Source organism: Neurospora tetraspora (assembly GCF_033439725.1).
Source record: "Neurospora tetraspora strain CBS 560.94 chromosome Unknown B0H65scaffold_2, whole genome shotgun sequence".
Classification (NCBI taxonomy): Eukaryota; Fungi; Ascomycota; class Sordariomycetes; order Sordariales; family Sordariaceae; genus Neurospora; species Neurospora tetraspora.
Window position 1 is genome coordinate 4,512,707 of NW_026944384.1, and position 13,423 is coordinate 4,526,129.

Genomic DNA, 13,423 nt, shown 5'->3' on the forward strand with positions numbered 1-13,423 from the left:
TGGCGTTGATTGGCAGTCCCATGGACTCCATGGCGGTGAGGTGTGGGGTCCAATGAGGGTGAATGAGGCCAACCTGCACCCAAAATGCGCCAAAGTGCGCCAAAGTGGCACCATGTTCGGCTCGCGCCCGGCTCCGTAGAATGTGCGGAAGCTGGACCCTGGTTTGCCTGGGGACGGGACGTTTTGAAGTTGTCAGCAACGAAAAACTGTGGTTGCAGCTGCGACACGACGGAAAGCACAATCAGACGAGAATGACAAGCCACGGACCAACGCTCAGCCACTTTCTTTGAAATAGGAAATGTCTAATTGGTTGGAAAGCTTGCGGTTGCAGGCTTGCAGCAGGCTCCCAAGCGGCTCCAGGCGGCCAGAATTGAAAATTGGAGCGACTTGTTAAGGAGCGGTCGGAAACGCCTACGGTAAGGTATACTGGTACGTACCAAGTACACACAATCCCTATGGGCTCTCTGCAGGGTCAACTTTGTGTCAAGCGGAACGAGGAGAAATGCAGATGTGAGGTGCTCCTTTTCAAGGCTGGCGTTTAAAGAGCTGCTTTTCCCCAGCTTCATTTTCTTTTCCTCCTGGTCTTGTCTGTTCTGATCTTCTATATTTGTACTATCCAGTCATCCTCTTTTACATGTTTTGACCTTGACGTTGTCTCATCATCAACACAACAACGCTTCCGGTTTGATACTCCAACCAACCGCCGAGACTCCACTCACCACTTACACCCGACAACACGCCTCTGCCTCTCCGAGAGAATCACCTCGAGAACAACCTCAACTCATATAAAACGATTCAAGATGTCGCCCACACACACCATGTCCGCCCACCTCTGTAAGCAGATTTACAGTGCGTGGCGGCAAGACCACACAGGCAGCACCTCCCCTGAGCCCCATGCCACCAGCCCGCTGCCATCGCCCACCAACTCGTCCGTCTACTCGGGCTACTTCCAGCGATCGCCGTCCCCTGAGCAACAGCACAAGCGGTCCATGGACAGCGACCGCTCGTCCTCCTCCAACTGGCGATGGAACAACAAGGACAACTCTCGCTAAGATAAATGGGATCTCAAATGTCCTGAAAGGACTTGTTTTCATTTTTTTGGCGGACATCATTTACTGGCGCATACCTACGAAACGGGACTGGGTTGGGCTTTTAGCGGAACGGCGGGTAATGCATTTCAAGCGGTTTTATACAGCGGACAGCGAGCGGATAGTGAAACTATCAATAGCGCAGTCAGTCCTACGGGCATATCATTTACGACGAACGGCAACAATAACGACACCAGCGACTACAAATCCCAACCAGAAGACCACCAGCAAGCGGAAGGCAACATCACGACGGACTATTCTATGGGCTCTCACTGAATTTAGCCTTCAGTAAAGACAAATCTTGCCTACATATCAGTCTGCCTATACTTCAGGCAGGCAGGCATGTCCATGGCCATGTCCCTTGGGTGTTAAGTGTCACCCACCTCCAAGCACCTCCAGCTCCGGTAGCTTTGTCAGCCCTACGAGCTTCGAGTTTTGTCAACAGCACAAGGCTTCCCAAAGCAACAACGTTCGGCTCAGACAAGCGCCGGGCCGATACTCCCGTCCTAAGTCGATCGTTCGGTTTCGCGGCGGCAGTGGATGCATCACTTACACATCGTCCCATTTCACCATCTCATCACGCCATGTCGCTACTGTATATCGCCAATCCGGAGTGAGACGGAGCGGAGGGTTAGGGGAATGGTGGGAGCGTATGATGGTGGTATCACGCCATCGCACGCCACTGCACCATTTCCAATCCCAAAGCAGAAAAGGGTGGCATTGGAAGATGGGATGTTATGTTGGTGTCACTGGGTGGTCCTGGGATTGTTCTGCTGTTATGTCTTGCCTCGTTTTTATACTTGATTGATGCAGGAGTTGTGGGAGTTTATCATGTCAGTCAGTTTGTCATTTAGTGCTTGACGAGTTGTCTCTGTCCACTCTAGAGCAGATGTCGGGATCATCGACGGAGGATTATAATAGGATTGAGACGGAATTTGATACCCTCTTGAAAGGAAACTTCTGAGCAGATATTGCATGTCTTTTGAATAAGTATGTGTGTAGTGACATGCTTGATGATACTCTTCAGCGTTTAGAGTGGTTGTTGATCAAGGGTATGATAGTCATCTCTGTGGAAGCACGTCATTTGTCTAGCAATCACCTTGCCCAAGACCGTATCACGACTTAAAGGCACAACAGTTTAACTGTACTTGGGGGTTATAGTGCGGTTTAGTGGTGGGACCTTTCCTCAACCCCCTCTCATAAAAGAGGGGGAAATTTTTATCTGGGATAAACTTTTAATCTGGGACAATCTAAAATGTTAGGATGCACCATCGAAAATTGTTAGTGGGAAAGATGCAACAATAATAACTACATCCACCAATTTTCTAAAATTCTAGTAAAAATTGGAAAGTAAGAAAAGGATATAAGAAAGGCTCCTTCAAAGTTGTAAAAAATTATCTTCTAAATTGGGCGAACGGTGGCTTCTGGACTTTGCATTGACACCAAATATCGTCATTTTTGGTGTCGCGAAACCGCTAAGCTAAACCACGCTTCAATAATCAAAAGGTATGCACATCGAAGATATTTCAATAACGGCCTAACCAAATTTGATGCAAATTTAGCAACACCTCCATTAGAGCCTTCTTATTCTCCCCAAATTTTGACAGATTTTTTAAAAAAATAGTAGTGTAGTTGGATAGTTGTTACATCTTCCCACTAACATTTTTCTGTGGTATACGCTAGTATTTTAGATGTCCTAAATTAAAAGTTTGTCCCAGATAAAAATTTCCTCCTCTTTTATGAGAGGGATTGACAAAAGGTTCCCAAGCCGCCTAGCCAACCCCCAAGTAGATGTTCCTGAATTGCTCAACTCATTTACCTATGGAGATAGGGTAGCTTTCTGACCCATCCCCACTCTCCTACAGAGAGTGGGTCACAAAATCGCCGGACAGCTCAAAACCGCTGGACAGAACAGTTTTGTATGGCAATTGCTAGTAAAAGTGTTAGTGCAATATTTTAAGGAGATGTAATACCACGACCTTTGGAGCTGCAAAGCCAAGAATAAAGGGCAATATTCTCAAGAGGTAAAAGAAGATAATTGGAGATTTTGAGAATATTTGGATAAGGTTTGGTTAAGATGCAACGAAATTCCTTACATTTTTCCGAATTTGTCATGTAAGTCAGATTTCGATAGAGCTGCATCTCTCAGTGCATTTTTGCCCATTTTCGTCGATAGAGCTATAAGAACTCTATATTTATTTTTTATTAAAATTTCCTAGAGAGATTTCTTATTCTAATAGAAATCTATATTTGAAATTTCGTCTTATCTACCCTTATTTTCGTTGTGTTATAGGCGTTTTTGTCCTTGCACTAACACTTTTACTAGCAATTGCCATACAAAACTGTTCTGTCCGGCGGTTTTGAGCTGTCCGGCGATTTTGTGACCCACTCTCTGTAGGAGAGTGGGGATGGGTGAAAAAGGCCACCCTATCTCCACGGGTACAGACAGAAGAGTAACACCCATACTACACCACCTAAACGCCAAATGAATGAACAGGACGAAAACACACCCATAACTCCCTTCTCTTTCTTGTCATGATGCACATAAACGATGTACTCGGCGTTGAAGCCCCAGTTGACTCCTTCGCGACTGGCCCTCTCGTCATTTCCCATCTAAAACCGATCACCGAATCCCGCCACCAGCGCTAGAACCACATATGGTCGGATATTCCTTGCGATCTTCTCTATCCCATCGGCCCTGTCAGCCCAAAAGAGCCGTACTCATCCAAGAAGTCCCGAATCAAATCAGCTCTCCCTCACCTTCCTCCTCATCCATCCCCTCCTCATCCTCACTCCACTGCATCTCCGCAGCCGCCTTCTCCGCCAACCGCTGCACTTCAGCCAGCCCACTCAGCTCAGCCACGTAGTCCCGGCTAGCCAGCGCCGTCTTGACAAACTCCCATCCGCCCTCTTTGTACGCGTCGAGGATGGGCTTGCTGCAGGCGCTGCACTGCGGGTACGACTTGCCGCGGATGACCATGTTCTGGAAGTTGGACAAGAAACCGCGGACCTGGTGCGGGACGAGACCGAGGGGGTGGTCGGGGGGATCGCGCTCGTACGAGACGGCAGAGCCGGTGCCGGTCGAGACAGGCGCGGGCGCGTGCTGCTTGAGCGGATGCTGGAGGATGCTGGTGAGAAGCTCGACGAGGAGGGCCGAAGCGATCGCTGCCACGCCGGGACGGGTGACGGTACATTGTTGATCGAGCGTTTGGTCTTTCATTGACTGGATTGTAGACTTGGTTAGCTTCTTTTCCTAGTGCGTCGTGGACGAGTCAGTTAGTTCTTACATCGGCAGCAACTACTACGTCGTTGCAGAAGTAGCATCCGAGAGTCTCTTCACTGCCGTCGGTCGGTGCCGCACCATGTCGCATGACAACGTATGTGTCGAATCCGAGCGCGGCATTCATAACGATCTTGTTCGCAGCTTTGCCCATCAGCGTGGGCAACCATCGGGACTCGCGCGTATCCATGAGGAGGAAGATCGCATCGTGTGAATCGATCAACTCCTTCAGCTTATCAAAGTCTGCCTTGGTCTTCGCCTCGTTGTGGATCGGGTGATCCAACATTGGGACGGAGAGTGCGTAGCCCTCTACATCAACTCCTGGATAGATTTCTCTGAGTGCCTCGGCAGCTTGGATAGCCTTCGGCTTGCCCCCATTGAGACAATCTTCGAACTTGAAGAGAGGCTGCCGTACTGGATTTGAAAAGGATACGTTCCCATAATCAATAAAAGTGATCTTGCGGACTCCCCACCCAAGCAGGTTTCTCGAGACATAGCTGCCAAGTGTACCTGCGCCCAGCAGCAAGCACTTGGTATTCTTGATCGTGTCCAGGTCAAGATTCGGCGCAAGCCGCCACTTCATCAGCTTCAAGTTCAAGTCCACTGCCTGGTCTGCTAGTCGGGTGGGATCCATGTACTCTGCCAGATTCGCGACCCGTGGCCTAAGATCGCCATTCCCGTTCCTCTCCCAGCCGGTGACCTTGGGCATACTCTTCAACTCCACGTCGTCGACTTTATCCATGGCCAGTGGCAAGATGATGCTCCGTGCTTCGTGCCTCCTAGGCTGTGTGTCGCGATAGCAAAGAATCTGGACCTTGTTAAGGCGGTACCTCTGTCGGATGAGGATGAGAAGATTGCGGAGAGGCCACGAAGGGTATTCGGGATAGTTGGATGGGTCCACGAAAGCAACGTATCTGTCCTCTTCCGCCGCGTCGTTGAAGAAACCCGTCTCGAAGTCTCTGAGAGATCCAATGTCCCAACGGTAGCCAATATCGACCCCGGGATCATCAAGGGAAGATCTGGGGCCGGCGGCTTCGCCTCGCACTTTCTTTGCGAGGAAGAATCCATGCTCTCTCCTGTCAACCATGTATCGCCATGTCCCAATGCGCTCGACCAGTGCGGTGCTTTCGTCCGAGTTCAGCCGGCCGATCGGTCCTGTTCGCTTCCACTGCGGCTCCGAGTGTAGGGCTGGAAATGCGAACCAGTACGTAAACTTGTACTTCTTTAGGTCGGCGTATGACAGGATTCGGAAAGACGCAAGTAGTGATGGACATGAGTATATCGTGCCATCTTTAATCGCATCCCAGATCTATTACCCGCCCATTAGTAAACTTTCGTTAAAGCGCCAGAGCACTGGCATGACCCAAGTGAAGCTACTGAAGACGAACCTGCTCGCCCGCCTTCTTGATCATCGCACTCTTGTCCGTGTTCTTGAACTCCTCGATCGTGTTGACGTTCTTAATGTAGCCTTCGGCTCGAGTCATGCCCAAAGGCCCGCTTTCGTCCCTATCATCAGGCTTTGGTTCGTGAAGTATAAAAGCAAGCGTGCGTGGGAACTTACTGGTCGCTTGTCAGGGCGCTCCCCAAGATCTGCATTCTCGTGCTGGCCTCTGGATTCGCTTGCGACCGAGGTTCATATAAGCCCAAGACGGGGCGGGCCGAAGAGTCGAGCTTGTCATGGTCGAGTTTGGATGAAAAGAGGGCCGAATAGAAGGGCAGCTCGATCTCCGAGGAGAATGTCGCAAACTTGAGATCCATGGCTGAGAGGGCGCACAGCCGGCCGTGATGCGCTTGGAGATTTCGAGTGATGGAAACTACTGATAATGATGTTGATATGCGGTTTCTATCCCAAGAAGTAGCGGTCGAAGAAGGCCAAGGTTGGCAGCCTGACGCCCACTGCCTAAAGCTTGTTGATGCGACCTTTTTGGGACAACACTGACAGCAGCCTCGTCTCCGGAGGGGAGTCGCAGGATGGACGAAGAAGACGGGTTCACAAGAGCGTGGGCGGTGGTCAGCAGTTCTGCGTCATCTGCTGTCTTCCCGATGACCCGATCCCTTGTCACCGGACTAGATACGCCGCCAATATGCACTCTGGACCGCTTCTCCGATATAGGAACCAGGTAGGTGACGATGGTCTAGAGAACAGAACTTGACCGAAACTGCTGAAGCTGTGTAGATGGGTAAGGCTGATAGCGCTCGAGTGTCTTCTTTCATGAATGAGTGGTGAACGGGGAAGTGGAATGTCTGCTTTGTCAGTGGCCGACGCTGCCGTGACTCTTTCACGGTGGGAAGAACTAAGCTCACTCAGCAGCTGTACCCCGCAGTCTTCACCACAGGGCTCAGCCGACCAACACCCGACCCAAGAGCAGCCAAGACGGGAGCGGCAACCCACTCCCAGCATGCACAATGGGTGGGAATACCCCGCCGGCAGATCCTCGGTGCCCTGGTAGCGGCTGCACCCACTAAACGCGTTTCTGCAAGTCCCCCGACGCGTCTTGTTCCACCCCATCAGGAAATCGTTGAGTACACAGTAAATGTGTTATAGAATGTGTCTCAGATTGATGTCGTGGTAGCAGTAATTATTTTATCCTCACCATAATTCTCCAACACCGAATCCCAAAGGAAACTCGCCATGTTCATCGGCATCTGCGGCAGTATATCAGCCCCTCCTGCCCTTCCACCCTCCAGTTGAGTCACTTACACCATCAACAGGTATTTGCGCGGGCAAAAGCACCATCGCCCAATATCTCGTCGAGCACCATGGCTTCACACGTGTCTCACTAGAGCACACAACCAAGACCATCGATGATATCGTCAACGGCGAGACCCCCTCAAGTGACCACGTCAACGGCCTAGTCCGCAAACTCTTGCCCGCCTACAACACCTCCCACTCCCAGTCTTCCACCTCCGCCCGTTCGAAAGGCCATGTCTTCCCCTCCGCCGACGACCTCCTCGACTTCATCACCAAACACTGGCGCGAAAGATGGATAACAACCGACATTCCCACCGAGGGAATCCTCGACATGTACATCCGCCGGCCCTTCTTCCTGCTCATCAGCGTCGACGCCCCGCTCACCGTACGATGGCGCCGCTTCCGTGAGCGCGAGGAAAAGAGACAACAACGTCACCGAAACAACAAGCAGTCTTACTCCTCCGCCGGCGGCGGCGCCGCTCTCGAAGCCGGAGACGAAGAACAAGAAGAAGAAGAGCCCCTAACCTTCGAATCCTTCGCCCACCTCAACGACACGCAACTCTTCCTCCCGCAAACCGGCCGGCTACCACTAATGTCGCGCGCCACTGTCCGGCTCCTCAACACGTCCCCCTCGCTCGCGCACCTCTACGCCACGCTGGGCAACCTCGACCTGCTCAACCCGGACCGCCTCCGGCCCTCGTGGGACTCATACTTCATGGCGCTCGCCTCGCTGGCCGCGCAGCGGTCCAACTGCATGAAGCGGCGGGTCGGCTGCGTCGTGGTCCGCGACAAGCGCGTCATCAGCACGGGGTACAACGGCACGCCTAGGGGTTTGATCAACTGCGGCGAGGGCGGGTGCGGGCGGTGCAACGAGGGCCAGGGATCCGGGCAGGGGCTGTCGACGTGTTTGTGCATGCACGCGGAGGAGAATGCGCTGCTGGAGGCCGGACGGGAGAGGGTGAGGGAGGGCGCGGTCTTGTATTGCGATACGTGCCCGTGCCTGACGTGCAGCATCAAGATTGCGCAGGTGGGGATTAGTGAGGTGGTGTATAGCCAGGGGTACAGTATGGACGGGGAGACGGCGGCGGTGTTTAGACAAGCGGGAGTGAGGTTGAGGCAATTCGTTCCGGTAAGTGATGCTGTTGTGTTTCTTACATGCTTATCCTTATCCTACATGGCCTGCAAAGCTGGAGCTGGAGGTGATGATGTGCTAACAACAACATTTGTGTGTAACAGCCAGCGAATGGTTTGATACATTTGGAGAAGACTGACTTTTGCCCTTAAAGTAAGTGAGTTGGAGCATCGATAGACATGAACATGGACCTGTAGGGAGGTGCCAGTAGCCAGATCACTAGAAATGATGCACAACTATACTATGACAGATGACAACCTCACAACAATACGAACCACAAGTTTAAGGCAACAGCATTCACTGATGTATCACGACTGGCAATGATGTTTAGACATCTGAGCAGTAACATCACAAACGCAACAAACAACCACGTTATGAGTAGACAAACTAGGTATCAATAATATTAAGGCATGACTGAAGTATAGAAGGAGCTTATAGTAGGCTGCAGCAGTGGTAAAAAGGCGTTCAGGGTCCCCCACAAACGTCCACCTTTCCCTCGCTCCGACCTTGGCGATGGCGATATCCCAATGTCCATTGAAGCTGCAGTCCACAAGTCCAAAGGGAAGTCGCCATTGAATCGCTCAAGGTTCGATTAGAAATGGCCCTCTTGCAGAGATTAACCATTTCCATGTTGGCCGTGTTATCCCATGCCCTTCCTTAACCGCAAAAGAAGAATCGAATACCGAGGGGGAAATAGTAATAAAAGGTTGTAGCCCAACAATGGCTGGGAAACGACCAATATCGGTATCGGTGGATGGTGGTGTGTGTGTGTCGGTGAAAACGAAATGACGAATCCGGGGGACCCTTCTTCCCATTTTCCAACCGCGCCTTGAAATAGCACTCCCTTTCTTCCACTTTTGCAGCCAGAGTAAGCTCATGGGGAAGCCCGTAGTAAGTAGTAGGGATCACCTCCCCGTCCAAAACACCCAAACAATCCGACGAACCCTCCCAAATTCATTTCCACATACATACCACCCCTCTCCCAAAGGTCCAAATCATAACGATTTCATTAACATCCCTCATCCTTTCTTCATCTCTTCATTGTGGCCGACATGTTCTTGCGTGAAGTGGGAGAGGGGTGGGTTCAGCAAACTTGTTGAGTTTGTGTAGGTAGCTTAAAACTGGGTGCCCTTGCGCTCCCGGCGGGCAGCGCACTTCTTGTGGATGAAGAGAGCGACGAGGCCGACAAGGACGATGAAGACGACGCAGAAGACGACAATGACACCAGCCTCCTTGCCAGCCCAGTTGCTGTGGCGCTTGGCGATGAGGTTGAGGGTGTCGCGGACGACAACGGAGCGCTGAATGGCAGGCATTTTGTGATGTCTGGACGAGCAAGGCAATGTTAGCAACCCTGCCTGAATGAAGCTGAATGGCGATGCCGAACAGAGGATTGTGGGAGGGAGGTTGGTGAAGAGTGGGGTATGATATGCAAAGGCTGCCGGAGGCGGTGAGATGAGGATCCATAGGCCGACTGTAGCCCGACTAAAGGCCGGTAGGTCCGGTGAAATGAACGGGGTGCGGAGTGGATATCGCGTGGGTGATGCGATGATCGTCGACCTCGCCAATCGCGGACGCCAATTGGCAAAGTGATGACGGTGGGGAAGAACGCCAGGTACCTGCAAGCTTGGCACTTGGCACCCGTCATGTTCCACCCTCCCTACCGTTCCACAAAGCCAAGCCAAACACACGAGCTCCAGTTGCCATCCAACGTAACCATAGCAAATCGCATAGCGAAGATCCGGAGCGGGCGAAGGAAAAAAAAGTCCCTCTACTCGCAACCCGAAATGCTGTGTTTCTCTGCTGCTGGCCACGCTGGCGGTTTGTGCTGGTGCGGTGTTTGACTTTGCTTGGGAATGGATGACGGAAGCAAGGGAAAATCGCGCGACGCAAGAGGATCATTGCGCACATTGCGTCCACGTGATAGGTTGATGATGGTGACCGTGATATGGGAAGAGAAACAGACAGGAACTCGGGGAACGGGACGCTTACGGTTTGAGAAAACTCGAAAAAGAGCTGAGGTGTAATAGGTATTATTGATCCTGCGTTTCGCTAAACTGAAACGAATCGGCAAGGGCGAAGCTTCAAGCTTTGAGAACGGAGATGGGTTGGATGAGGGCCGTAGGGTCGAATTATATTCGATTATGAGGTGGATAAGAGGAGGAGAATTGGCGAACAACACAGGACGAGGGCAGGGAGATTTTGTGAGGATATGCAGAACCGACTTGGAATAGCGGGCTAGGGCGGAAAGTCTCCTGTCTGGATGATTGCTGTCGAGTGAGGTTGAGGGGAAAAAAAGGAAGAGAAGAGAGGAATGGGCGCGTGAATCGAGGGGGCAGACGGGGAAGAAAAGGAAGAGAGAAACAAAATACCTCCGGTGGAGCTTTTGTTTCCTTGTTCTCGGTTCCTTTTGGGGGGGTGCGTGTTGTGCGCGAGCGATGCCGCCGACTGATTGGGATGGGGTGTGAATCCGGCAGGAGAGAGTGGGAAGAACTCGCTCCCGTCGAACAGCAGCCAGACTGCAAGCTGCCAGGTTACCGTGCCGAAGTCCATCCCACGGCCCACGATACCAGCGACGCCCCGGTCAGGAAAACCCGCCGTCAGTGCGAGTGCGTTGTGGGACTGTGCACGGCACGGTGGCCAGCAGAGCTCTGGGCGCGGGAGGTTGACCAAAAGCTTTCACTTGGCCACCCGGACAGCCTGTCACGGTTGTCACTGGCCTGTCGACTCGTCGAGCCTGGCTCGCCTGGCTTGCAGGGCGGGAGGCGGGGAGCAGGGCATCCCTACTGCAGTGCGCGAATTTACCCCATGCTCTCTCGATGCGGGCCTGACCGTCAGAACGACACCCACCAACCAACGACACGACACCAACCGACTCCAACCACCACCACACCAGTCCGATCCGAGGGTCGATGGAGTGCCGTGACCTTTTTCTCCCAGCCCTGGCTATTCCCTGCAAAAGCTCTGCCTTGCTGAAAGCTTGGTGGTTCTCTTCGTCCCGTCCCTTCTGATGCTTTGCTCCCCTGCGAATAGCCTTACTAACAGCAACTTTGACATCAGACACCCAAACAGCGCCTGTCAAGCCTTTTCGGCGAAAAGAGAGTGACCCCTGGCCTCCCCTCTGGTCAACTCGGCCAGCGATCTCCGTCATTCCGCCCAGGTCCCATTCGACAACGAGCACGACCTAGCGGTGCCATTGCGGCGTTCGCTGCCGACACAAGCGGACACCGCACAATGCCGGTCGGTCGTGCTCCGCGCATGTGGATTACACTCTGGTGGTACCTGCTTCTTAGCCGTTGCCCTAGCTCACCTTGGTAGGTGTCGGTGCGGGTTGTACCTTTGTACCTAGCAGTGAGCCAACGACGAGAGGCACCAACGGCCCCGTTGTCCACCTCCCGCCGAACCAAGGCTCGCAAGGTACTGTGGTACAAGAAGATAGGGCAAGGGTCACCCGGTGGAGAAATTTGGACCGAGAATCACCGTGCAATCATGGCGATTTGCGACGAAAGCAAAGAAAAAAAAAACCTTCACACAAAAGCACGAACGAAGCACGACTCGCGGCGCCAACGACATTCGTTCAATCAGTAGACCCTCCACACAGACAAGGCGGTCGAGAAGAATCCACAGTTCTTCAGGTACCGTTCTGCCTACCGCGTATGGACGGAAACGGGAACCATCGGAGCGGCGCAACGATGGAACAGAAAAACCCTTTTAGGGTTTGGCTTTGCATAGTCGTGCATAGCTAGAGGAACCCTGAATAGTCGGGCGCAGACCGCATGTCTGGAGACCCTGAGATAGAGGGTTATGCAATGCTTTTGTGTGCGGGAATTGTTGACCGGGCAACATCAACGTCTTCGCAAGAGAAAACAAAGAATGGGAAAAAGCACTTCACCACTACAAGTCTTGGTGATACGCCAAGTTTAACCGCCTCGATTGCCGAGGTCTTGGATGGGGAACGTTCCTTCATCACCTTCGCTTCATTTTACCCCGGCTGGGGAATAGTTGGAGGAGATCACCACCGAGGTCGTGACTAGCGAGGCAGCTGAGTCCAGCACAAAGAGCATGGGGAAAGGCAGGGAATCGTCCTGGCGTCACGATCCTACTGATGAGCTGTTTCTTTGTGGTAACAGCACCAGCATATCGTAGTGGGGTGACGACTTGAACGAAGCACCCCGGCCATAAGCTCGGACCAGCAGGCTGGAGAGTGGAACAAGTCATTTTACCTGGGCTCCAGTCGCATCTCCATCTTGGGGGCCATCTTGACTCCATTCGACGAACTCAGTAATTGTCCATTGGTCACAGTGTCGCAATGGTCAGTTGGTCGGTGAAGAGCAGACGCAGAGCTTTGCCGTTTCGAAACACGCGCACCCTCGCGGCCACTTTGCGGGCTCTCTCGACAGTGCTTTTGATGCTCTGTTGCGGTTCCTCGACTCTGCGCGCGCACCATTTGGCACCATTTGGCACCAGGCCAGGAAGGGATCGGGAACCGCGCAGGAACGTCAGAAAACCCCACCTGAAAAAAGGTCGTCGAGGGTTCGACCTGGAACAAAAACTTGATCCGCCAGATACCGAAGATGCCTGATCAAAAAGACCAGGGAGCCTGTGCTCACTCCAAGCTCGCCCTCCGAAATTTGTGCTTATCTTCCCGAGTCCACGAAGAAGAGTGCCCACGAGCGGTGACGACTGTGGACGACAGCTGGAAGCCACCAGTGATCGTTCAGTGGTTACTCTCTGGGAGCCACAGGTGCTGCACTGGATTATTTCCGGTTGATTCCATAAGGTAACTCACCCTCTTGTGTTGCATGCTCTATGCATGACTCCACGCGACGATATGCACCAGTCATGTCCCGAGCAATGCATCTTGCGTTCCTTCGTGTGGATGCCCGCGCTGCCGCGGTTCCTTCAAGCTTTTTCTGCATGCGGCCCTTCCGAGCCTTCCATGCGGTACCCCTTTTTTGGCTGCAGCTTGCTGGCTTCGAGAAGTACCGTGGAAGCAGAGTGCAGCCAAAAGGCAGCCACTGAGAGAAGCCAGAATGACAGCCAAGGGCACTCAACTCAGGAACTGCCGGCATCCCACGACCAGGTGGACATCCGCTCAACACTGAATCTCGAATCTGTCAGGAACACAGAGGTTTCTCACTGTTTATTAAGGATGTATGGTGGACGGCGCACTGCTATGCAGCGGTTCCTCTTCCCTTGGTAATAAAAAATATCATCCAGGGCTTCTCGCTCCA

At 52.6% G+C, this 13,423-nt stretch overlaps 4 protein-coding genes across 4 annotated transcripts; 2 read left to right on the forward strand and 2 right to left on the reverse strand.

Moving 5' to 3' along the window:
- Window positions 1–800: 800 nt before the first annotated feature.
- Window positions 801–1,052, forward strand: B0H65DRAFT_546540 (uncharacterized protein; the record flags this gene model as incomplete). Its single annotated transcript, XM_062829451.1, has 2 exons — window positions 801–834; window positions 874–1,052. The coding sequence occupies 2 exons, from the start codon at window positions 801–803 to the stop codon at window positions 1,050–1,052; spliced, it is 213 nt and encodes a 70-aa protein (XP_062684809.1).
- Window positions 1,053–3,690: 2,638 nt separating this feature from the next.
- B0H65DRAFT_123944 (uncharacterized protein) lies at window positions 3,691–6,276 on the reverse strand. The gene is made up of 4 exons (XM_062820713.1): window positions 5,930–6,276; window positions 5,757–5,874; window positions 4,376–5,677; window positions 3,691–4,311 (listed from the first exon to the last, which is right to left on the reverse strand). The coding sequence occupies exons 1-4, from the start codon at window positions 6,124–6,126 to the stop codon at window positions 3,829–3,831; spliced, it is 2,100 nt and encodes a 699-aa protein (XP_062684810.1). The 5' UTR covers window positions 6,127–6,276; the 3' UTR covers window positions 3,691–3,828.
- A 492-nt stretch (window positions 6,277–6,768) lies between these two features.
- B0H65DRAFT_458120 (putative dCMP deaminase) lies at window positions 6,769–8,566 on the forward strand. Its single transcript, XM_062826384.1, has 2 exons — window positions 6,769–7,022; window positions 7,081–8,566. Exons 1-2 carry the CDS (start codon window positions 7,001–7,003, stop codon window positions 8,310–8,312), a joined length of 1,254 nt encoding a protein of 417 aa, XP_062684811.1. The 5' UTR covers window positions 6,769–7,000; the 3' UTR covers window positions 8,313–8,566.
- Window positions 8,567–9,211: 645 nt separating this feature from the next.
- Window positions 9,212–9,505, reverse strand: B0H65DRAFT_546543 (uncharacterized protein; the record flags this gene model as incomplete). The annotated part of the gene is made up of 2 exons (XM_062829452.1): window positions 9,212–9,284; window positions 9,348–9,505. The coding sequence occupies 2 exons, from the start codon at window positions 9,503–9,505 to the stop codon at window positions 9,212–9,214; spliced, it is 231 nt and encodes a 76-aa protein (XP_062684812.1).
- Window positions 9,506–13,423: the final 3,918 nt, after the last annotated feature.

Coding starts and splice junctions, on each gene's coding strand:
- B0H65DRAFT_123944 (XM_062820713.1), bottom strand. CDS start 6,126: ATGGATCTCAAGTTTGCGACATTCTCCTCGGAGATCGAGCTGCCCTTC. Junction 5,678..5,756: donor TCAAGAAGGCGGGCGAGCAG/GTTCGTCTTCAG, acceptor GGCGGGTAATAG/ATCTGGGATGCGATTAAAGA. Junction 4,312..4,375: donor ACGTAGTAGTTGCTGCCGAT/GTAAGAACTAAC, acceptor TCTACAATCCAG/TCAATGAAAGACCAAACGCT.
- B0H65DRAFT_458120 (XM_062826384.1), top strand. CDS start 7,001: ATGTTCATCGGCATCTGCGGCA. Junction 7,023..7,080: donor GTTCATCGGCATCTGCGGCA/GTATATCAGCCC, acceptor CACCATCAACAG/GTATTTGCGCGGGCAAAAGC.